The 24,999-nt window shown below is 50.8% G+C and overlaps 1 protein-coding gene across 3 annotated transcripts in view; it reads left to right on the top strand.

Moving 5' to 3' along the window:
- Nucleotides 1–17,860: 17,860 nt before the first annotated feature.
- Nucleotides 17,861–24,999, top strand: part of RHBDL3 (rhomboid like 3) — a 50,259-nt gene continuing 43,120 nt past the window's right edge. For 2 of the 3 annotated variants that reach the window (XM_047709180.1, XM_047709178.1), the window contains exons 1-2: nt 17,862–18,291; nt 19,816–19,839. In XM_047709180.1, coding sequence (XP_047565136.1) covers nt 18,181–18,291; nt 19,816–19,839 — 135 coding nt within the window. In that variant the 5' untranslated portion in view covers nt 17,862–18,180. Of the gene's footprint in view, nt 18,292–19,815; nt 19,840–24,999 lie in introns of all 3 variants that reach the window. The other variant, XM_047709179.1, reaches the window with a different exon arrangement.

Genomic DNA, 24,999 nt, shown 5'->3' with positions numbered 1-24,999 from the left:
GCAGATGCTTAACTACTGAGCCACCCAGGCGCCTCTTCTTTCTGCCTCACTGACCACTCTTCTCAAATCTCCTTTACTGGATTTTCCTCCTTTATCAGATCTTTTAATAAAAGGGTCACAGGCTGGGGTGCCTGGGTGAGCCAGTCGGTTAAGCTTCTGCATTCAGCTCAGATCGTGATCCCAGGGTCCTGGGCTTTTTCCCTCTTTTTTTTTTTCTCCCTCTCTCTCTGCCTCTCCCCCGGATTGTGTCCTCTCTCCCTGTCTCTCTCAAATAAATAATAAAATCTTTGAAAAATAAAGGACCACAGGGGGCACCTGGGTGGCTCAGTGGGTTAAGCCTCTGCCTTCAGATCAGGTCATGATCTCAGGGTCCTGGGGTCAAGTCCCACATCAGGCTCTCAGCTCAGCAGGGAGCCTGCTTCCTCCTCTCTCTCTCTCTGCCTGCCTCTCTGCCCACTTGTGATCTCTCTCTGTCAAATAAATAAAATCTTAAAAAAAAAAAAAAGGACCACAGACCTTGACATTTTTTTCCCCTATTTTGGGTGATTTCATCTGCTCTCCTGAATTTAAACACCAATTATATGTTGAAGTCCCCAAATTTGGAGCCCATATGTGATATCTCTTTGTCTCCGGATTTAAATGTCTATTGCTTAGTAGACATCTTAATGTGGATTTTGAACACACATCTCAAACTTACCGCGTCTAAAATAAAACTTTAGATTTGTCCCACCAAAACCACCAAATCCCACCATCTTCCCCATCACTATTCCCTGCAACTTTATCCTTCCAATTGATCCTAACAAAAATCTCAGAGTTATCCTTCTTGGCTCCTTTCTTTCTCTTACTCCCTACCCATTCCATTAGCAAATCGGTGTGGACTACCTTCAGAATAGCCAGAGGCTGACCACCTCTCACCACCTCTGTGAGTAGGTTATCACCCTGGTCTTTCTCCGCTGGGACTGTTGTAATAAGTCTTCTAATTGTCTCTATGCGTCTTCCTTTCCTCATCTTGTCTGTTCTCAACACAGAAACCACCCAAGAGTTAGTATCACAAATAGATGTTGCATTGTGTCAGATGATTTTCTGCCTTGAGATTATCATTGTGTTGTTGTTTGGGTTTTTTTATTTTGTTTTGTTTTGTTTTGTGGGGGAAGTCTGTTAATGTGGTAAATTGCATTGATTTTCAAATGTTAAACCAACTTTGCATTCCTAGGATTAACTCCATTTGGTCATATTGTATTGTCCTTTACGTATATGTTGCGGTTGATTTGCCAAAATTGTAAGAAGGCTTGAATCTATGTTCATAATGGATACGGTTTTTTTCCTTCTCTTGAAATGTCTTTTTTTGGTTTTGGTGTCTGGATAATGCTGGCCTCATAGAATTAGTTGAAAAGTGTTCCCTCCTCTTCAGTTATCTGGACAAAGTTGTGCAGAATTAGTATTTACTTTTAACCTATCTTTTATTTAAAGTAAGTTTCTTATAGATAGCATATAGTTAGATTGTGATTTTTTTTCTTTATCCAGTTTAGCAACATTCTTTATTTTAGTGCTTGCTTTAGGGTTTACAATATATTCCTTTAGCTTATCTCCAACTACCTTCAAGTGATATTATACCACTTTACATACTCGATTAAAATCTTGTGGATGAGATAGATAAAGGGGATTAAGAAGTACAAACTTCCAGGTATAAAATAAATAAGTCACAGTGATGATAAATACAGCATAGGGAATATGGTCAGTAAGATTGTGAAAACATCGTATGGTGACAGATGATGACTGTACTTACCATGGGGAGCACGGAGTAAGGTACAGAATTGTTGAATCATTATGTTGTACACCTGAAACTAATGGAACACTTATGTTAATTATACTTCAATACTTTTTTTTTAATATTTTATTTATTTATTTGACAGAGATCACAAGTAGGCAGAATGGCAGGCAGAGAGAGAGGAGGAAGCAGGCTCTCCACTGAGCAGAAAGCCCGATGCGGGGCTCGATCCCAGGACCCTGAGATCATGACCTGAGCCGAAGGCAGAGGCTTTAACCCACTGAGCCACCCAGGCACCCCTATACTTCAATACTTAAAAAAAAAAAAGAGGGCGCCTGGGTGGCTCAGTGGGTTAAGCCGCTGCCTTCGGCTCAGGTCATGATCTCAGGGTCCTGGGATCGAGGCCCGCATCGGGCTCTCTGCTCAGCAGGGAGCCTGCTTCCCTCTCTCTCTCTCTCTCTCTGCCTGCCTCTCTGTCTACTTGTGATCTCTCTCTGTCAAATAAATAAATAAAATCTTAAAAAAAAAAAAAAGAAAGAAAGAAACAACAAAAAATAAAACCTGTAACTGTATACTTCTGTTTCTCCAGTCCCTGGCTTAGGGCTACTGTTGTCACATATTTTATTTTCACGTATGTTATAAACCCCATGATTCAGTGTTACTGTTTTTGCTTTAGGAAACTGAATATCAGGGCACCTGGGAGCTCAATCCGTTAAGCATCTGCCTTCAGCTCAGGTCATGATCCAAGGATCCTGGCATCAAACCCCGCATGGGGCTCCTTGCTTAGTGGGGAACCTGCATCTCCCTCTCCCTCTACCCCTCCCCCTGCTCATGCTCTCTCTCTCTCTCTCCCTCTCTCTCTCTGTCTCAAATAAGTAAATAAAATCATGAAAAGAAAAGAAATAGATTATCCCTGGGGCACCTGGGTGGCTCAGTTGTTGGGAGTGTTGGACTCTTGGTTTTGGCTCAGGTGGTGATCTCAGGGTTGTGAGATCAAGTCCCGTGTTGGGTTGCATGTTCAGTGCAGAGTCTGCTAAGGCTTCTCTCTCCCTCTCCCTCTCCCCACCTCACTCGCTCTCTCTCAGATGACTAAATAGATCTTAAAAAAAACCTGATTCTCTCTTAAAGATATTAATTTTATTTTTAAAAAATACTTGATTTTTAAGTAATCTCTACACCCAATGTGGGGCCTGACCAACCCCAAGACCAAGAGTCACATGCTCTACAGACTGAGCCAGCCAGGTGCCCTTTCTAAAGACATTTAATTTAAAAAATACACATACGTAAGTACCCATCTATTTTTTTTCTGGTGTTCTTTGTAACTCTGTATAGAGCCAGATATCTATTTGATATCATTTTCCTTCTGCTTGAAGGTCTTCTTTTTAACATATCCTATAGTGCAGGTCTGGTCGTGGTGAATTCTTTCAGCTTTTGGATGTCTGAAAAGTCTTTATTTCCCCTTCATTTTTAAAAGACATTTTCACTGGGTAAAGAATTCCAGGGTCACAATGTTTTTCTTACAGCGTTTTAAAGATCTTGTTCCACTGCCTTCTGGCTTGCGTTGTGCGTGGCGATAAATATGCTGTCATCTTATCTTTGTTTCCATGTGCGTAATGTGTCTTTTCCCTCAGGCTGCTTTTATAATTTTTCTCTTTATCGCTGGTTTTAATCAACATGATTAGGAAGTTCTTTTGTGTATTTTCTTCATATTTCTTGCACTTGGGGTTCACTGAGGTTCTTGTGTTTGTGCATTTATAGATTTCATCAAATCTAGAAAATTTTTCACTGTTATTCCTTCAAATATTTTTTTCTACTCCCTGCTTTTCCTGGGACTTCCAACACACGTCAGCATAAACATATTAGGGTGTTTGATGTTGTCCCCCTGCTCACTGATACTCCATTAAGTTTTTAGTCTTTTTCTCTCTCTGTATCTTATTTTAGTAACTCCAATTACTGCGTCTTCAAGTTCACGAATCTTTTCTTTTCCTTCTGTTAATCTTACCCAGTGTATTACTCATCTAGACATGCCTGGGATTTTTTTAATCTCTACACATTCAATTTTGGTCATTTTTATATCTTTAAAGCTTCCATGCTTCTACCTTTGCCCGTGTTCAGGCTTTTGTCAACATGTTAAAATGTAACATGCTACCCCTTGGCTCAAAACTTTCTGGTGGCTTCCCATCTTAATCAGATAAAAAGTCGTAGTTTTAAAAATGACTGGTGCCTAGGTGGCTCAGTCATTAAGCGTCTGCCTTTGGCTCAGGTCATGATCTCAGGATCCTGGGGTCGAGCCCTGCATCAGTCTCCCTGCTCAGCGGGAAGCCTGCTTCTCCCTCTCCCACTCCCCCTGCTTGTGTTCCCTCTCTCGCTGTGTCTCTCTCTGCCAAATAAATAAAATCTTTTTTTAAAAAGTATAGAAAATGACTGACAAGGTCCTATATGACTTAATCTGACTTCATCCATTACCTCTCTGACTTTATCTCCTTCCTTCACTCCTCTCCATCTGCTCTGAAATATATGAGCCATGCTTCTACCCCAGGGTTTTTGCACTTGCTTTTCACTCTGCGGTAAAGGCTTATCTCCCATACGGCCACATACCTTTTCTCTCACTTCCCTCAGGGCCTTACTCAAATCTCACCTCAGTAAGATCTTCCCTTCCACCCCATTTTTAAAACTTCATTGTCTGCTCATATAGGCATTTCCTGAATCTTCCTTTGCTTTACTCTTTTCTATAGCTCTTACATGATCTTATATACTGTAATCTTTCACCTAATTAATTTTGCTAGTTGTTACTCTCCGCACTGTTAGCTCTGAGGGGGCAGAATTTTTCTGTTTTGTTCACTGCTTTACTCTCAGCTCCTAGCACCATAGCACCTGGCACATAGCGAACACTCAGATATCTGTAAAGTGAATGAGATGAATGAGACTTTTTTAAGTGAATAAATGAGAGCCTGTTGACACCCGGGGTCGAGGGAGAGTTTAATAAAAAAAGGCAGGAGAATTAGCATATATTATGGGAGCTGTTTCCAGAGTCCTTTTCCCATATCATTTAATTCTCATAACCAAGAGGCATCGTCCCCATCATAAATATAACAGAACCGCCGCTAAAGGAGTTTGAATCATCAGTCTCAGACCAGCGAAAGTAGCAGGACTGGGCCTTGAACCCACGCCCTCTGTCAGACGCCATTGATTGAGGGGAGCACCCAGCTAGCAACAGCCTGAAGGGACAGGTCTTACGCTCCTTTCAACTTTGATAACGCTAGTGACTACTTCCCCCAAAGAAGGGGTAGAGCTTCTACCCCAGATTTGGTAGAAGCAATTCCCCATTTCTGAGTTACAACCACCTAGGAGAACTCCAGCCTGGCGGAGCGAGCACACCACCTGCGGATACCCCTGAGAGCCTGGGACTTATTTTTAGCCCGAATAGGAAAAGTGCCGAATATCTTTTAGGAGAGTTGGCAGCTGGCGGGCTGCTGATACAGCTGTGTTTATGTAAGCTGATGGCAGAGGAGAGGGTGAGGCTTAGCGAGGAGGGAGGAGGTGCTGGGTCCACCTGTACTCGCTGATGCGCTGATGTCCGGAGCCGTTGCTGGAAAGCCCTGGGTCAGAAGTTACTGCGAAGGAGAGGGTCGCCTAGATCATTCGGAAATTGCAGAGAGCGTGGGAGCACGTGGCTCCCCAGAGTCAGAGCATTGGTTGAAGCCTCCACAGGTCCTTGGCTTCTGCCCACTCAATCACCCAGGAGTAAATAAAAGAACAGAAGTGCATCTAGAAAGCATCGCCGTTCATCTGATTTGGACTGTAGTGCTCAGACAGGCCAGGTGAAAGCAATCTCTAACACACAGAAGTGGTCAAACAAGGGGGTCCTGTTTTCTCAGAGGCAGACGAATAAAGCTCTTCAAGGAGTCATCTGTGGACTTGGGAGAATCAAGGTTGAAATGTTTTCTAGTGGGGATTTTTTTTTTTTTTACATTCAGTTATGAAAATTTTCAAATAAAACAAAAGTAAAGCAAACAGTGTAATGAACCCTCAGGTACTCCTCACCTAGCTTTTAGCATGTAACGTGGCCACAGCCTTGTTTCATTTGTTCTCCCCACCCACTCCAAGATTATTTTCAACAGATCCCAGACAGCACATCATTTCATCTGAAAACATTTCAGTGTGTACCTCTAAAATATAGGGAATCTATTAAAAAAAATAAATAAGCAACCGTGATACTATCTTCACACTTTTAAAACAATGAACAGGGATGCCTGGGTGACTCAGTCAGTTAAGCGTCTGCCTTCAGCTCAGGTCATGATCCCAGGGCCCTGGGATCGAGCCCCACATCAGGCTTCTTGCTCAGCAGGGGGCCTGCTTTTCCCTCTGCCTGCTGCTCCCGCTGTTTGTGCCCTCTCCTTTTCTCTCTCTGTCAAATAAACAAATAAAATCTTTAAATATGAACAATTTCTTTTTTAGGATTTTGTTTATTTATTTGACAGAGAGAGAGCCAGCGAGAGAGGGAACTCAAGCTGGGGGAGTGGGAGAAGCAAGCTTCCCGCCGAGCAGGGAGCCCTACTCGGGGCTCGATCCCAGGATGAAGGCGGACACTTAACGACTGAGCCACCCAGGCACCTCAACAATGAATAATTTCTTAAGATCAACTATACAGTGTTCAGGTTTCCCAAATGGTCTGAATAAGCGTTTTTTACCCCCTTCTCTTTGTTTTAAATCAAGATCTCAAAAAAGGTTCATCTCTTTCCTCTCCTCTTTGCAATTTATTGCTGAAGAAAGCAGGTCATTTTTCCTGCAGAGTCTTCCACAGTCTGGGTTTTTCTGATCACATTCTCCCTGGTGCCGTTCAACATATTCCTCTGTAGATTTATTAATCTGTTAACTGCCTATTTGTTTCCTGTAAGTTAGTGGTTAGATCTAGAGACTTGATCAGGCTCAAGTTCAATTCTTTTTTTTTCTTTCATTGTTCTTTTTTTTTTTTTTTTTTAGAGAGAGAGCACATGCCAGCTGTGGGGGAGGGTCAAGAGGAGAGGGAGAGAGACAACCTTAAGCAGAGTCCCCGCCGAGCATAGAGTCTGACCCTGGGCTCGATCTCACGATCTCACAACACTGAGACCATGATGTGAGCGGAAATCAAGAGTCAGACACTTTACTGACTGAGCCACCCTGATGTCCTGGCTCAGGTTCAATTCTGTGGGAAAAATATATCATAGGTTGGTAGACCTGGCTGGCTCAGTTGGTGGAGCACGCAACTCTTGACCTTGGGGTTATGAGTTTGAACAATACGTTGGGTGTAGAGATTACTTTTTTTAAAAGATTTTATTTATTTGAGGGGCACCTGGGTGGCTCAGTCAGTGAAGCATCTGCCTTTGGTTTGCCTTGGGTCCCGGGGTCCTGGGATCCAGCCCCACATCAGCAGGCTCCTGGGATCCAGCCCCGAATGGGGCTCCCTGAGCCTGCTTCTCCCTCTCCCTCTGCCACTCCCCCTTCTTGTGCTTTCTCTCTCTGTGTCAAATGAGTAAATAAAATCTTTTTTAAAAAAATCCCAAATCATACAATTAAAAAAAAGATTTTATTTATTTGAGAGAGAGATCGTGTATGCATGTGCACAACTGGGGGGAGGGCGAGAAAGAGAGGGAGAAGCAGACTCCCTGCTGAGCAGGGAGCCTGATGTGGGGCTGGATCCCAGGACCCCAAGATCATGACCTGAGCCCAAAGGCAGACGCTTAACCAGCTGAGCCACCCTAGGAGCCCCTAGAGATTACTTTAAAAATACGTCAAACCTGATGCTACCTACTTTCATTGGAGGCAGCAAATGTCTGGTTTCTTTTTGTGATGTTAGCAGCCTAGAATCATTGCCTAGAGCCCATTAATTGACTGATGCCTAATGACTTTTAAGGAACAAAGGTGGCTGCAGTGGCTGTCCCTAAGTAATGCATTCATGAGAGCATTCCCTAGAGAATGTGTTGTTTGTCATTTCCGAGTCACGAAGCCAGCCTGGAAGCCTGTCCTGGTGGTTGCACTGTGGGGCCCATCTCTGGTACTCTAGGGAACCTGGGGCTTTGTGTGTCTGGGTCAGCCCTGTGGGGTGTTATGACGGTCTTCCCCACTAGAGGACACTGTGGCTCCAGGACTTCACGTTGTTCCAGTCAGTGTTGCAACTCGGAGGCCTCTCAGAAGACCAAACCTTTGGCGTGCATTTATTAGGCACCAACGGTGTGCCTCTTGTTTCAAAGGGAGGGATGAAAGAGGTCAAACACAAAGTCCTGTGGCCTTGTTTCCCAAGGTAGTTTCATTGTATTTTCCTTTTAAAAAGAAACAGAGGTATATCTACGGTTGCTCACCCCCTACAGGGGTGGCTGCCTCCGGCTGTAAACTGCAAACCAAATTTGGTTACTTGGTGTTGGATTTTTTTTTTTTTTAAAACAACTGCGATATATGGGCTTTTTGGAATGTGAATGTATCCAAGAAAAATGCCAAAGTATATTCATCTCTGAAATAATTTATTCATCGATTCAACACCATGTATTGAGTACCCAGTGGGGAAAGGGAAGGAGAGATGACGCTTGCTCACTGAGATCTTCTCTGTGCCAGGCACTGCCCTATCCTTTTTATCTACATCCTAGCAAGATGTGTCATTTTAGCCTCGTTTAAATCCAAGACCATGAGCCCTGTTGAACTAACTTGGTAAAGATTATCCTGCCAGATGCAGATGGAGGTCTGTGAATAAGTATGTCAGTTTTCCACCAACCCGCCTAGAACCTAGGCTGACAGCACGATACTAGAGGACAGAGAAAGTGTGGCAATTACAAAGGCCTCCTGTCCTGATGGAGGTCATGACGTAACATAGACATTATGACAAACAGACACACAATCACAAGTCCCCTAACATGTGGACACCCTCACCACCTACTGCCAGCAGATGGGATGCTGCCCTTCTGCAGGGAGGAGCCCTCTGACCACCAGCGATAGAAACCACCTCCCACCGGGCTCTGCAGGACTGATGCCTTTGTGGTGACTGCCCACTCACCCTTACCGCATCTGTCCCGTGACCCAGGCTTTGGGGGGTGTCTGCCTGACTCAGACCATGACCACCAGCCCACCTGGAATGTTTAGCAAAACCAAGACAGAGATGACCTCCAGAGGTTACAATCAGTAGTTACATGGAGGAGGAAGGCACAGGCAGGCACACGCATGATCAAGCAAAAGCAAGGAGTTCTTGAAAATCTGTGCTAACGTAGCAAATAACTTAAGACACTCTTCACCAATCTTCATATTTTCAAACCCACTTAACCATTCCCCCAGCCTTGTCTCTATGGCCTCAGAGTTCAGCTCTGGCAGCGCCACTGAACCCACATCAGAAGAGCCCAAGCTGTGTAATTGACTAAATGCAGTCAGATACATTAAGGAGAGAGAATGACAGCTGGCACCTGGGAAAATGAACTAACGGGCTTCAGCTGGGAAAGGAGATACAGGTGGCAGGTGTCTAAAGAAACACAGTTAGGAGTGCTGGGAGAAGACCAATCCCGAAAGCCACTTCAACCTCAGGCAATCACAGCTGTGAGGTTCTGGGGAGAAGACAAGCGTGGGTGTGCTTTAAGCCAGCACCCTCCTCCAAATGAGCCCCAGGATAATGAATGAGCCATCAGCCGGCGCCTTTGCTCTCCGAGGAAAGGCCCTCCCTCTGCAGACCGTCCCTCTGCAAATACAATTGTGCCTCAGGAACCATCTGGCAAATGTGTCCGTTCCTTCAGCAGTTCTGGTATTTCCCTGACTTGTAGCCCCTTTTTCTTGGATATAAATTGTTGCAGCAAGCCAAGCCAGCAGAATGCTTATGATGCTTCACAGGCTATCCCCGAGCCTGGTTAACCCCACGGTTCGCAGGCTAGGAGGCTGCTCATAGCGAATCGAAGTCTGGGAGGCATGCATTTTCTTCTGTGCTGTGCTTACGTATTTCGGAGTCTACGGCGCAGGCATGTGAGCTGCAGACCACAAGCGGCAGCAACCAGATTGAGTGCACTTCCGTTGCAGGACGTCCTTCACGGAGAAGGGACAGGTTAACTCCATCTCTCCGCAGAAGACTTGGACAGCTCCCCAAGGAGCCACAACAGGCTGCCACAGCTGTAGGACAGATCACATGCTCTGGCCACACACGGGAGGATGGCCAGCAACCCTGACTGCCAGCAGCCGGGCCCCATTTTGCATAGAGCCACGTTCCTCTTCTGACCCAGCCTGCTGGTGTGCGAGGCTGGAAAATTTGTGGGTCACCTTGGGGCCCCCTTGGGCCATCCCCCTATTTCCAGCCTGCTTCACTGCTTCTAGTTCAGAGAACAGATGGACTGGGAGACCAGGCTGAGCCATCACTCATAAACCCCCTTACCCCCACCCGGAGGGTACTGGATTGTCACAACAGGGTGGGAGAGAAAGCAGTCTGAGCAAAGCCTCCCAGAATGTCCCCATCACCTAACAACGAATAGGCAGTTTCTATGCAGCTTTACACCTTCCTGCCTTAGTACATGCAGTTCCCTCTGTCTTGAATGCATCAAGCCCTCCTCCACCTGGCAAACTCCTACTTGGTCTTCTAAGATCCAGCTCCAGCATCATCTCCTTGGACCCCCTTTCTGCCACCCCATGCTCAGCATACATGTCTACTCAGCACCGATAGCACTGTGCCGGAAGGATTTTCTAGCATGTCATCTCCACCTGTCCTAGAGCTCACGGTGGGCAGAAACTAGGTCTCATTCATCTCCGTGTCCGGAGCCTCAGTCTGCAAAGATGTTTATAGGTGCTGTTTTGGAATGGAAAGTCGGAGACCGTGGGGTTTTGAGATGGATTCTTCTACTGCGATCTCTTAGTCCCCAGGGCTGCATGGCTAAAGAGCGACAGGGCTTGGACCAGAACCCAGGTCTGCTGGCTCGTGAGCCTGCTTGCAAGTACTGAGGAATCACATCCTGATCTGTATTCCCCCCATCCAGCCTGGGTGGAAGGGGTCATGGGAAGTGAACGGGCTTCTGGGCAAGCAGCAGGAGGGAGAAGGGTCCAGGGGACCCAGCTGTATTTCAGGGCTGGGGGAGAGGTCACAGTCCATCTAGTCTGACGTCCACGCTCATGGATGAGACAGTGGAGGCCCACGGGGTGGAGGTGTTTAGTCAAGGTCACACAGCAAGCTGATGGCAGCGGAAGGAAGAGAATGCGTGTCTCCGAATCCCCAGAAGAGTTGAGATGGCCAAGCCCTCCTGACCAGCCGCTCTCCAAGGGGCAGGTCCCTGGAGTCCTCGACTCTTCTGGGCTTTTCTTTCCCTCTCCTGGTGGCACAGCACTTAAGTAGGGTGCATTCTGCATAAATAATAAAGAACACTTTCCTTCCAGGGAGGAAGGCTGCGTCTGGGCAGGCACAGTGACAGATGGTATTTACAATGTGCGCGGAGAAGTTCTCACACCGCCTCACTTGGGCCGTGGCTGAGAGGTGGAAGAAACAGATCCGAGTGCCCACCGTCTCACTCCCCTGCCCGCCGCTCCCAGGCGGTGGCGGCTGTGGCTGCTGCCGTGTCCCCATCATCAGAAAGCTTGCCTTATGAGCCCTAAGGCATTCTTCACTGCAGCCCCTCACCAGAGTAGCTGTGGGATTAACGATGCTCCTTCCCAGAGGAGGCCCAGAAAGGCCTCTGAGGCCAGAGGCTGGACAGACTTCCCAGGAATTCTGACCTCTGGGATGCCTGCCTTTGGCCTGGAGAAGCAGCAATGGGGCAGGCTTATTCCTTGAGCAACACTTTCGGAGAGCTTTCTAGGTGCCAGGAATTGTTCCAGGAGTCACAGCCACTGCTGTAAGTGAATAGAACCAAGTCCTTGCCCTCCTGGAGTGTACCCTCCGTGGGAAGGCCGACCCTGGGCCTTGGGGCCGGGTTCTGTCCGTACAGCTGGCTGGACACCCTCATGGGAGGCCGACACTGTGCTGAGGCAAATGAAGGCAAACCGTCCCCTCCTTCTGGCAGGAGATTGCACAGGCAGCTTAAGAGAAACAAAGCCGAGAAACAGACTGATGGCTTTTTCCCTAAAGCCGAAGCCACCCCCTGATGCACACTGGCCTGTGACAACAACGGGACAAGCCATGCTTGGGCACCCTGGTTGAACCCTGCCTGGCTGCCCTGGGGGAGGATCAGTAGTTGGGGCCAAGGACACTCACCATGTTGGCTTCCCCTCACCTCCTTTCACTCTTGAAATAAGAAATTTGGTGAGAGGAATGGAGACCCAGACCTCCTCTGGCCCAGGGGTTTTATGTCCCCGTTTGTAAAATGGAGGCAGTTGTACCTATTCTGCTTACCTCAAAAAAGCCAGCTTTGAGGGGACGAAATGGAATGACAGACCTAGGGGCACCCGGGTGGCTTAGTCAGTTAAGCGTCTGCCTTCGGCTCAGGTCATGATCCCGGAGTCCTGGGATCGAGCCCCGCATCGGGCTCCCTGCTCAGCGGGAAGCCTGCTTCTCCCTCTCCCACTCCCCCGATTGTGTTCCCTCTCTCGCTGTGTCTCTATCAAATAAATAAATAAAATCTTACCAAAAAAAATAAAAGAATGACAGACCTAGAAGCGCTTTGACATAAAGGCAGCAGGCATACGAATGTATCTTTATTATGCAGAAGGATCTTTTCTCCATAACATCAGACTCCTTGCTTGTTGGGGGCTGAGAGTAATAACTCTGTAATTAGACTTCATGTCCTATCAACAGACATGCTCTGTTTTTCATTAAACAGACATTTGTTCGGCTCCTACGGTGCGCAGTGTTGCATATTGTGATGGATGCAAAACCAAACGGGCCATAAGAGCCTCTCCTTCAAGGAACAGACACTCTTGGAGAAAGAAGATAAACTTGGCTGGAGAAGGGAGTGGTCCCTTTGGGCCGGAGGGTAAAGGAAAGGCTTTGGGAAGGACGGACGTGCCTCAGAGAGGGGCATGTGAACCAATGAGGAGATGGGACCTACCTCCTGCATAAAAACCAAAGGTCCCACAAAGTGTCAGAGGCCCAGAGAGAGTCCAGGAGGTGCACTCTGGGGACCAGCCACGCCCCAAGGAGACAACAGAGAAGGAAGCCAAGAGCCGGCAGAGCGGCGGACAGTTGCCCTGAACGTGTGGCTGGCTCCATTTTGGAGCTGGGAGAGTCTCCTCTGTGCCCGTCCGAGCTTTGCTTTTGGGAGCCCACGCCTCTCTTTGAAAGAGCTTGGTGTCTGTGAACCTAGACGTCCTTCCGCAATGATTTAAGTGTCTCGGCAAATTGGGGGCCCCGGAGGGAGTGAGAAAGGAAGAGACGAAAGCAAAGCTGCGTTGTGCCTTGTGCTGTTTGATCTCCAAGACGGCGGGCAATAATGGAAGCATGTGGGAGCTAGGACGGAGGGCGGCCGGGCTCCAAGTGGCGGTCGCCTCCCTGAGCCGTGTCTGCTGTTCAGACTTGCAGGCTTCAAACACGACTGGGGGGTTCCTGGAAGACAAAAGAATTCAGGGCTGGGGCTTGGATCTCAGTCAAAAATAACTCATGTCTTCATCTCAGGCAGGCACTGGGCGGCCGCTCGGGGCTGTTTGCAGGTTTCTCAGAAGATCGGATCACCAAGTCGTGAGACGGGCCTGGAAGGGTCAGCTTGGGTTTGCTTTAGGGAGAGAAAGGGCCTTGAGGGGACCATGCCCGATTGAGGGAGACCTGAGAATGGGAAACTGCTGTGGGGGAGAAGAGGCCCAGGCCAGAGAAGTTCTGGAGAAAATCACACCCTCTCTTCACCCCCCTGCTCTGCATAAGCCATTTGCTTTGGGCGGTAATTACAGCCCTTAATGTTCCTTCCCTGGCTTCTCATTAGCTCATGTGGTCCACAAAATCCTTGGCTCCCCTCACGCTGCTTCCCCCTCCCAGTGGCTTCCCCCTGGCTTTCCTGAATCACCACTGGCAACCCATTGTTCTAGCCCCCAGGTTCAGAGCATCAGATCCTTAAAACCCGCTCTGCCCTCTCTGGGTGGGTCCACTTCAGAGACTCAGCCCCCAAACAGCTCTTCCTCTTCCCTGCTTCCTTTTCTTCCCGAGCTGTCATCAGAAGATTATCTGATTTTCTCCTGGGAGGCCAGGGCCTGGGTCTTCCTCCCTTTGTGTTCTCAGCACCTCGGCCAGGGTCTGGCAAATAACAGATTCTTGCAATGCGTTGGTGAATTGCACCCTTGAGCTGCTGCCAACTTAATCTTCCTAAAACGCTGCTCTGCTCCAGTAAGGAGCTGTCCCTGCTTCTCCCTTCGCCTGCTGAGCGAGGTCCCACCTCCTCAGCCTGGCACTCAAGGACTTTCAAGACTTGGTTCTCACCACCTGGCCACTTGGCACTCACCCTTGGAGCTGTTCTCGACGATGTCAGTGGCTTTCCTACCTCTGTGCCTTTGTTGCGGTGGTTTCCCTCCACCCAGAAACCCTTCCCACGGCCTCCCCTAAAGCTGCCCCATCTTTCGAGGCTCATCTCTGAACGGAGTTTGACTCTTCGGAGCTCAAACCACTCCTCCCCAGACTCTCATCCTGTGCTGCGGCCGCCTAACAAGACACGGTTCGGAACCATAAGAGAGGTCACAGGTGTGGAGCACTGACAAAATGAAGGGTAGGGTATCAATCAAGGCCAGTCAGCCCTGGTTTGCTGTCACCGCCCAGCAGACCTAGAGTTCTCTGAGAGCCGGGCCCGGAGATAGTCATCTGCCTGCCCCACGGCAACCACAGCAGCCGCTCAGTGAAAGTGGGCAGGCACCAATGGCCATTCCCTTCTCTGTCCCCAGTGTGACACTGACTGTCCTCAGATCATCCCTGTCTGGGGTGGCCCAAAAGCTGTCAGACAGCCTGGCCACTCCCATCCCTCTAAGGGGTCCCATTGGCTGCTGGGGAGCGGGGTGTCCTGAGCAGATTGCCTGGGCCCCAGGGGTGAAACAGACTGGCTGGAGAGGTGGAGGCTACACTGAAGGCTAACGGAGGTTCACGGAGGAGGCTGGGTGTTAACAGCTCTTCTCCAAGGCCAGATGGCCATTCTCCTTCCAGCGAGGGCCAGGGAAAAGGGAGCCGTCTCCGGAAAGGAAGTTTCAGTTAGTGGTGCGGAATTCTTTCCCAGGATACTTCCATTGTGGGTGAAATGTTCCTAGGGCAGACAGAGAAACAAGATGTCTTCCTGGAGACTTCTTGGATCCTCCCTCTCCTCTAATTGCGGCTGTGCTTGTGACCTCTTCCTTGGATGGCATCTCCTATTGTCCTATGCTCAAGCCAGCCTCCTCCTGTCTATCTTCAAGATTTTTTTTTTTTTTTGAAGATTTATTTATTTATTTGAGAGAGAGCAGGTGCATGCGCAAGAGTGAGCATGCAGTGGGGAGGGGCAGAGGGAGAGAGAGAATGTTAAGCCGTCTCCCAGCTGAGCCCAGAGGCCAACACGGGGCTGATCCCAGGCCCCTGAGATCATGACCTAAGCAGAAACCAAGAGTTGGTCGCTCAACTGACTGTGCCACCCAGGCGCCTCTGAAGGGATCTTCCTTTCTTTCTTGGAGAGATAGGGAGAGAGATTGCATGTGCATATGAGCACAGTGGGAGCAGGAGAGAGGGTCCTTTTTTTTTTTTTAAGGTTTTATTTATTCATTAGAGAGAGAGCACACAAGCAGAGGAGAGAGAGAGAGAGAGAGAGAGAGAGAGAAGCAGACTCCCCGCTGAACAGGGAGCTGGATACAGATGGTGAGCTTGATCCAAGGACCCCAGGATCACGACCTGAGTCCAAGGCAGAAGCCTAACCATCTCAGCCACCCTGATGCCCCAGGGGGAGAGGGTCTTAATCAGATGCTGTGTTGGGTGCTGAGCCCCACACAAGGCTCAATCCCAAGACCCTGAGACCATGACCTGATCTGAAACCAAGAGTCAGATGCTCAACCGACTGTGCCACCCAGGCACCCCTGGAAGGATCATCTTGTATTTATTTCTGAGAGAGACTGAGAGAGCACCTGTGCTCGTGTGGGGGAGGGGTAGAAAGAGAGGAAGAGAGTGGGGGAACTCTTAAGCAGGCTCCATGCCCAGCACGGAGCCCAGTGTGGTGCGGGGCCTCATGACACTGAGATCAGACCTGAGCCACATTCAAGAGCCAGACGCCTAACCGACTGAGCTCCCCACATGCCCCCCATGGGCTTGTCATGCGAAGGAGCCTGCTCTCAGGGACTGCCATGCCAGGTTGCTCCTACTAGCTCTCTGCCATACCATACTGCTTCCCGTGCCCCCTAAAATGCCTTCCCTTCAGGTTTCTCACTTTCCTGGGTTCTGGGGACATATCCTTTAAGAAGCCTTCTTGGAACCTCAAGAACCCCATCCTTTGGGTTTCTATCTCCCCTGGGCTTCCCTGACTTTCTCCAGCTGAACAGTTTCTGGAATGCAGGGCTCAGATCCTCTTTATCTCTGTATTCCCGAAGCTCTGTCATGGGCACTCGGAGGAGCGCCGTCCGTGTTCAGAGAACTGAGCCTGCCGGGGTCTCTTCCACCTGGGGGGATGACAGAGTTGGATCTGTTGATAAGAGATGCCTTTTTCCCCTCACCCCACCCCAGGATTTCTGGACAGCTGGTCCAGTCCCAGAGATCTGAGTCTCCCACAGCTAGCACCCACACAGGTCATGTAAATGGTATTCCGGAGCGTGGGGAGGAGGCATTGACATTGACCTCAGGGTTCCATGCTTCCTTTTGTCCTTCCAGACCCGTGTCTTTCCACAAAGAAGTAGGCCTCTCTTCTGTCCCCCTGAAGGCTGTTTTCAAAATCACACCCTGTGCAGACAGTTTTATTTACAAGGAAATCTTGGCAGGATCTTGACTTGTTAGTAGAGTAGGAATGGGGGAGGGTGGTGAGAAACAAAAATAGTTGAAATGATCACACTTTCTGAAGCCGAGATGAAAATCGGTGTCTGTAGCAAACTCACCTAATTAGAACGGAGTTAATTTCCTCCTCTGTGTTTAAGGGGAATAGTCATTGTTGGGTGAGATGGTCACAGGTTGGATTCTGGGGCTGGGTTGGGTGTCTGCTCTATGGTGATGAGAATATTAATTGCAACTTTCACTGTTGGAAAAGAGTCTCCTTTTCTGACAGGGAGAGAGAGGAGCAAAGACCAGTGAGTGGGTGGGTGTTGGGTGGTGGGAGAAGGACTGGTAGGGGACTGACTGACCAGGACTGAGCCCCTGCCCTGTTGGGAGAGGTGGCATTTGTCCTAGCTGACCACTGGACCAATTTGCAAGCAGAGCTTCTGCTTCTGGGAGACAATCTCCTGGGAGGGCTTTCCCACAGGAATCAACACCCAATTTTTTTTTTTTTTTTTTTTTTTTTTTTTAAATAAGATCCCCTCTTTCTCTGATCTAACTTCATTACTACTTGCTTTAGCTTCTTTACCTCCCTTCTCCCAGTTGGGGCACCTCTCTGGGCTTGCCTCTGTCAACCTGGTCAAATGAAGCCAGTGCACGGTCACATAACTCTCTTGTAGAGAGGGCAAGATTTAGGATTTGGGGTCCCGACTGTCCCTATCTCCTGAGTTCTCCCATCCCTGAATTACTGGGCGTATCTGGACCTCCCAAAATCTGAGACTGAGGGCAGGCGAAGAGAGATAGAAGGGTGTCAGGATCCTGTCCTCCCAGCATCCAGCCCCCAATTCACTCCCAGTTAACCCCGACCTTGCCAACTTAGGGAAAGCCTCACCCCTGCCTCCTTCGCGTATCTGCAGCCTCCGAGGGGATCATTAACCCGGTGGGTTTGGGAAGTGGGCGTTGCACGCCACCCCGACCCCGAGACCAACCCGGGCCCGGGGTGGAGGCTGGCCGTAATGGGGCCACGGACAGCACAGCACTCCCCTCCGCAATCCCCCGCCCCGGGCGGTGCGGCCACTTACCCGCCAACCCAGCCGCAGCTCTGCCCCCTCCCCTCCCGGGGCCGCGCCGCTCTGACCGATTTGGCTCTGGTGGTGGCGCCCGGGGGCGGGGGACGGCGGTCCCCGGGAGCAGCCCCGCCCCCGCCCGCGCGCCGCCCCCGAGGAGTCCGCGGGGAGGAGGAGACTCCGGCGCAGAGCGGGGGCCGCGGGAAGCGGGAAGGGAGCGCGGGGAGCTGCGGGGCCGGGGCCGGCCCAAGGGCGCCCTCGCCTCGGAGCCGGGCGTGGGGGCTGGGGCGCAGGCGGAGGCCGCCGGGGCCGCAAGCGCGGAGAAGTTTGGCGGCGAGGGCCCGGGCGTCCCGGGGTGGCGAAGCGGCAGCGCGGGGGCCGGGGCCATGGGGGCGGGCGCGGGCGGCGGGGCTGGCGCGGAGGCGGCGCGGCGCGCACAGAGCCCCTGGAGCTGCGCTGCCGGCGCGGCGCAAAGTTAGCCCGGCGCCCCGGGACGAGCCCCGCAGCCGCCTGCTGGCCCTGGACCCCGCGTCGACATGGGCGAGCACCCCAGCCCGGGCCCCGCAGTGGCCGCCTGCGCCGAGGCGGAGCGCATCGAGGAGCTGGAACCCGAGGCCGAGGAGCGGCGGCCCGCGGCGCCGGAGGACGTGAGTACCCCCTACCCCGCCCGGGCAAACTTTCTGGGGGGCTTTAAGGGGGAGCTGCCTCCGTCTCGCCCCCGCGGGGCAACTTAGAGGTTTCAAGGTGACGCGGGAGAGCCCCGGATTGGCCGGGTCCCCGCGGGCGGGAGGGGGCGGAGGGACCGGTCTCCCCCAAACGCGCGCGCGCCACCCCCCGCTCGGGCTCCGCGGCTTCCCTTCGGGACGCAGCCCAGCCGCTGCGCTGGGGACTGGTCGGCCGCGGGAGCCCCCACTCCGCGGCTGGTGCAGTGCCCGGGACACGGCGTTTTCCCGCAGAGGCGGCCGCGTCACAGCAGTGACTCCCCCTCCCCTCCCACTCGCGACCTGCGGGCTCTCTGAGCCCGCGGAAGGAGCGGGCGCCGCAGAGTCCCCGGAACCCGGCAGCGCTGACCGGTCTGGCGACCCCCTCCTTCGCTTCCGGATTAGCTCCCTCCCTGCACCTGCCCTGTCGCGACAGTGATTGAAATTCAAGCCGGCCGGGTCCCTGAACCCGGCAGGAGGAGGGAGGGGAAGAGCCCTGGGAGCGGTGTTGCTTCCAGAAGAGAGCCCAGGACTCCCAGACCGTGTCGATGCCAGCGATGGTCCCCCGGGCGAGGATGGGGAGGGGCTGCCCCAGAGGGCTTCCCTGCCATCTGCTGATGGAGTCTCCTTCCCTGTGGTCCGGGGAGCCATCGGCGGAGCGGGCACTGGGGAGTCCTGGGAACTGGTATTGCTTAAGCTACTCCCTCCTGAGGTTAACCTGCATATAGAGGTGAAAAACTGGAGAGACACTCTGCCCTGCCCTAGCCCTCTCTCAGGGTAGGGAAATGGAGAAGCCAGGACCCTTAACCTACCAGTGAATGTGCCCCAGGGGCGCTTAACCTCTTTCCTCCCCGCTGGACCCCTTGGTTAAACCTCTCACCTGCTTCTGGCTCCGCAGCTCTGTACTCACCAGGCTCGTGCACTCGGCACTTAGATTCAGCCTTGGAGAGACTGTTTAGATTTCAGTGCATTTCGGAGACCCCCCTCCTCCCAAACTGCAGGCAAGGGTTAGTGTTCATTCAGGGCTGAGTTTTCCTGAGTAGGAGGTCTCTGACCCCCAGCAGGTCTAGACTGTTGCGGCAAGGTGGGTTCCCAGGTGTGGGAGTAGTCGTGGACACGAGCTTTAGGCAGAAGTTATTAGAGGCCCTTGGATAGATTTGGATGCCTTTATTTAGTAATTGCTGAGAATCACCCTTGTTCCGCTTAGCTTATCCCTCCTCCAGCCTGCTGGTCTCCCAAGAGAGGGACATCTCCCCCTCCCCAACCTGAGTTCCCTCACTTTGCTTAGTGCAGACTGATTTGGGGAGCTCTTCCCAGGTTCCCCTGGTGTCCTGCCGCGGGTTCCTGAGACTGGGCAGCAGCTGGGAAGCTCTGTCAGGAATATCAGGGGGCTAGAGAGTCCGGTGGTGATAAGTGTGTGTTTCTTTCTCTCCTCTTCCTCCTCTTCTGCATGGCCTCTCTCTCTACCAGCACTGGAAAGTCCTGTTTGATCAGGTATGTGAGCGGTTAAATCCCCCCACTTCCTTCCAGCCCTCCCCTCAATCAGTCTCCCTGCTTGCGTGGGCTTCCCTAGCTCTGCACTCCTGAGACGGTGACGTGCGGTGGGGGCGTGGCTTAGTGCATCTCTGAGAGTGATCGACAGTGCTCTCCACTGCTCTCCAGGTTTCAGGAGTAGGCGGTGGGCTCCCCTGAGAGATCCTTCGATCCCTCCTCCTCCCAACTCTGCCTCACCAGAGCTGGGTTTATAACATGTAGAAATTGCACAATACATATTGAAAGCCTGGGATATTCCCTATATGCGGGGAGGGGGGTGGGTTCCAGCCGGGACGGGGGTGTGGGGGAAGGGCTTAAGTTACTCTCCCGCTCCTTTTTTACCTCCACTTTCAAAAGATCCATGGCCACTACTGAAGTCTACTCCGTGCTGTCCTTGGAGGGTGACTCACAGTATGGGCTCTTTTGCAGGCTGACTCTAACTTTGCGGCAGGGATAAGAGAGTTATGGAAAATGCATGTTATTGTTTGCAACTCCTAGCGTCTAGGTGTGGGGAGTGGAGGTGGGAATACCAACTTTGGAATCTGTCGATGGACATTTGACCTTCAGCAAGGAAACAGGTTCTTCATTGCTTCGGGCCTGAGAGTTTTTGTGTATCCCGCCCCCCCCCCCATTCCCCTATGCAGAGGAGAGGAGGCAAGGGATGTCCCAGCATGAGGTGGGGGAGTAGTGAGTGCTGTGGTCCTGCAGTAGGCATGATCGCTCTGTGAACTTTGTGCAACTTTAAGAGCCCAGGCTGGTTGGGCCAGAGGGAACCTGTTGGGTTGAGCAAGGAGATGAAGCTGACAAAGTAGCTTGGACCAGACCGTATCCTGCTGTAGGCAGGGAAAGCCTTTGAAAGTCTTTGCAACAGGGATCCAAGCAATGCTTTGGAAAGGTCCTGTGTACCAGTGGGATGGAGGTAGGGTGGATTGCAGGAATGAGACCGGGACCTGCTGCTGTGAATGGACATGGAGGACAGCAAGAGTGGGAAGGAAGAGGATGTGGCGATGGGCGAACTGGAAGATCTCCCTGGACCCATGTGGATGGGCGAAATGCACAGATAACTTTGAGATGCTGAACCTGGATGGCAAAAGGGAAAATCAGGGTGGGGTGGGCTGTTGGTAGAAATGACAGCTTTGGCGACAGACCAGTTCGATTCCAAGAACCCACCAAATGCAGGGACCCGAGTGGGACTGAGACCCAGAATTACAGCTGGAAAGTCATGGCAGGAGGGGGTGGGGAGGGTTGGGGGGCTGCTTGCTGATGTCATCCACGTTAGCACGAGGCCTGGCTGTGGTTTGGGGAACATCCACAGGCTCCCGGCTCCCACCCCAGCGGGGCAGTGCAGCTCTCCCTCTGCTCCCACTCGCCACCCACTCTCCCTCCAGTTCCCGGGAGCGCAGCAGCTGCTGGCCTGCAGCCCTGAGGCAGGAGGGGCCGCCTGCTGCCACCGACACCAGGACCAGCAGGCTGCCAGCCCTTCACACCTCCCGCCAGATTTAGAAGCAGGACCTAGAACAAAGTGTATCATTCTTTTTCCCTCTGTGTCTGTCTTTCTCATTTGATTAATTTCCTGTGTATGTTTACATTTTAAAAGGAGCTATTTGGGTGAATGGAGGAAAACTTTTAGTAGGAAGAATTTGGAGCAGAGAGAGGAGAGAGTGTGTGGAGAGAACGTGTAGCAACTAATGTTCTCAGGTGGTCTGTGAAGTCCACTTTCCTCCACCGAAGGGAGGTCCCTCGTGTCACAGGGAGCATCCCCCTGGTTCCAGGAAGGCCTGCCGGGAAACTGTGCTAGACACATAAAATTAATTCTAGGAAAGAAACTCCCAACATACTCTGGGCAAACCATTGTTTTTCACAGTAAGTTCTGCCTTATGTCTATTCCCCGCCCATCATGTGGTGTTAGAAGCCCATTACTGGGGGCACCTAAGGGGTGCCGTTGTTTATGCCCCTTATTCTAGGTTTGGGATGAGGTCATGATCTCGGGGGCATGGGATCAAGCCCCACATCTGACTCTGCACTCAGCGAGGATTCCGCATGTCGCTCTCCATCTAAAATAATAAACCTTAAAAAAAAAAAAAAGAAGAAGAAGAAGGAGAAGCCTATTTCTGGCACCTTCCTTCCTATGGGTGATTTGTGTTTAAGGAGAGCTGCTCCTGAGCAGGGCTTGACCTCTGGCAGAGATCCAGTCCCTCTGTGTTCCTTGCCCCTACATTGTGAAGCTGTCCCCGGGACCATTCCCCAGGGGCACTAACTGGAGAATAGCTATGAAGCTTCACAAAGTTGTATGCAAGTTCACGGGCAAGGGTGTTCAGAATTAGGAAGGGTTTTCCCCTTGCCTCTTCCCGTGGGCCTGCTTAACGGTAGGACTTGAGGACTGGGGACCTTGGGGCACTTAGGAAAGAACATTCGACTGGAGGTTGAGGGAGCCCCCTCAACCACCTTATCCAGACATAGATAGCCCTGACCAGTCCAACTGTGGTCAGTGGGATGGGGTTCGTGACACCTGTTGGGAGTCCCTGTGAGCTGATGTGTTCACCTTCCAGAGGTCGATGGGATGAAAAGCTGGCACCAGTAGGTCCTCCTTTCCTTCCTTGGTTAAGGGAACCCCAGTGATTATCCAGTTTCAAACTGGGACCTGCTAGGACTTCTCCCCCAGGTTTTAGGGATGGCATTGCACCGGTTCCCTCTGTGCTGTCTGCTTCTTCAGCACATGGAGTAGCTTTGACGTAGCAGGAGGCTAATTAAACCCCAAGAACTAGAAGTCATGATCTTGGCCTGTTGGTCCTGTGTGGCCATCCCTCAACTAAATGGTCAGGATGCCTTTTGTGGGAGTTGGAAGTGAAGAAAACAGGCGACCCCAGTCCCTTGGAGGCTCCCCACCCAATATTCTGGGAATTAGGCTGGCCTGCTCAAGCAGGAGAGTAGCGCGGCAGCCCTCCTTACCCCACCTCTGACTTCTTCCCCGTGGTTCCCGGGAATTACCGTAGGCAGGAAACCTGGAGGTCATTACTTCAACCCCCAGATGGTCCATCATACGTTTTGTTTCCTATTTCCACATCTGCTTGAGGGGATTATCTTTTCATGAGCTTGGGATCTGAATGGTTTTCCTAAATATTAGATTTTATCATTTTTTAAAAGATTATTTATTTATTTATTTGACAGAGAGAGGGAGAGAGAGAGAGAGCAAGTGAGCACACAAGCAGGGGGAGTGGCAGAGGGAGAAGCAGGCTCCCCCTGAGCAGGGAGCCCGACGCGGGGCTCTATCCCAGCACCCTGAGATCGTGACCTGAGCCGAAGGCAAACATTTAACCAACTGAACCACCCAGGCGCCCCCTATTAGATTTTAGAGTTACCCAAATATGAATCTGTTGTCAAAGTGTATTATCGTGGTACAAAATGTCTGATTTTTCTGTAGTTGAATCTGTTGAGCTTTTCCGTCGTGATTCCTCCTGTTGCTTTGGATCTGAGACAGTTTTCATCCCTCTTTACTTTTTTTTTTAGAGTTTATTTATTCTCGTAAGCAATTTCTACACCCCACATGGGGCTCAAACTCACAACCCTGAGACTAAGAGTCACATTCTCTTCCAACGGAGCCAGCCAGGCACCCCAGTCTGCATCCCTCTTTAGATCTTATAAATATGCACTTCTGTTTCTTGCTGCATTTTCTGTGGCTAAAGAAATCATCTAACCCTTTACTCCAACCAGACCTTGTTCCAATCCAGTTATGCCAGCACTTTTTTTTTTAATATTTTTTAAAGATTTTATTTATTTATTTGACAGACAGAGATCACAAGTAAGCAGAGAGGCAGGCAGAGAGAGGAAGGGAAGCAGGCTCCCTGCTGAGCAGAGCCCGATGTGGGGCTTGATCCCAGGACCCTGGGATCACGACCTGAGCCGAAGGCAGAGGCTTTAACCCACTGAGCCACGCAGGTGCCCTATGCCAGCACTTATTAAGAAACATTACTTAATGTGTTTGGAAAATTTAACACTTGGTAAAAATTTTTTTTGGGTGGGTCAGTTTATTCTTTATCTCTCATCTATCGCACTGATGTTTGTAATTTTGCACAATGTGCCCTTCAGTCCTTGCTTTATGTTGTTCCATAGGATCCTCTTTTCCTGGTTATGCTTTGACAGTCTCCGTCCCTTCCCGAACTTCAGGGAGGGGCCAGCAGGGATCCAAGGTCAAGGTCTAGGTTAAGCCCTTAACCCATTAAGGGCTTCCAAGGTGGGAAAGCCATTTCCAGGTTCACCCTTAAAATACCTTCAAGATCTGCCAATGTTTAATAAGCAAAAGTGTTTGGAGCAGAGTTCTGTTAACAAAGCCCAGTTGCTTTCGAGCTCAGGTGAGTGAGAAGGAAAAGAAAGGATTAGAACTAATTTTTTTTTCTCCCTCCCACTGGGAGTATACATTTTTCAGGCCCCCCCATAACAGCCCCAACTTTGCTAATCTCCCAGCAGAGCAGACAAGTTTTTACTGTCCCACCACTGAAATTATAAACGTGCTATAGCCAGCACGTAGAGCAACTGAGAGAGCCTGCTGGGTACCGAACCCTGGATTTGGAGTCAGATGGACCTGGCTCCAAGCCTGACTGCCTTTGAGACTGGGGCCAAGTGGCATTAGCTCCCTGAGCCTTAATTTCCTCGTTTGTAAAACAAGGACAGTGCTGTAGAACTCTAGGAACAATGGGGGGAATTAAGTGGAAGTAGAGACTCTTTCCAGTGTCTGATACCAGTGGACATTCGACCCCCTCTTAACTGGGAATCAGAATTTGCTGGAAGACGCACAGGACAGCTTTTGAGATCCAGGCCCCCCAGGGAAAGCAGCGGCCTCTCTAAACCAGCTTCTTCCCAGTACAGGCTCCTGGAAAGAGAGCCATTTCTGAAACCAGAGGGTTTTCCTGCTGGCTTTCCCCAAGTGTCTCCCCTGCTCAGCCCCCTTCTCTCCAGCCTGTGGTTTTCCCTCGACCTGACCCCAAAACCTACCTCATTTGCAGTTCTCACACAAGCTGGCTTAAGTTCTGGAAGCTGAAAAGAGGTTCACACAGGGCCATTGAATGGATTAGTGAGGGCCACAGAGAAAACACCTGCCTGGGAGACAGGGCATTGACAGTGGGC

Source organism: Lutra lutra, chromosome 16, assembly GCF_902655055.1.
Source record: "Lutra lutra chromosome 16, mLutLut1.2, whole genome shotgun sequence".
NCBI classification, from domain to species: Eukaryota; Metazoa; Chordata; class Mammalia; order Carnivora; family Mustelidae; genus Lutra; species Lutra lutra.
This window is presented reverse-complemented; position numbering and strand designations above follow the sequence as displayed.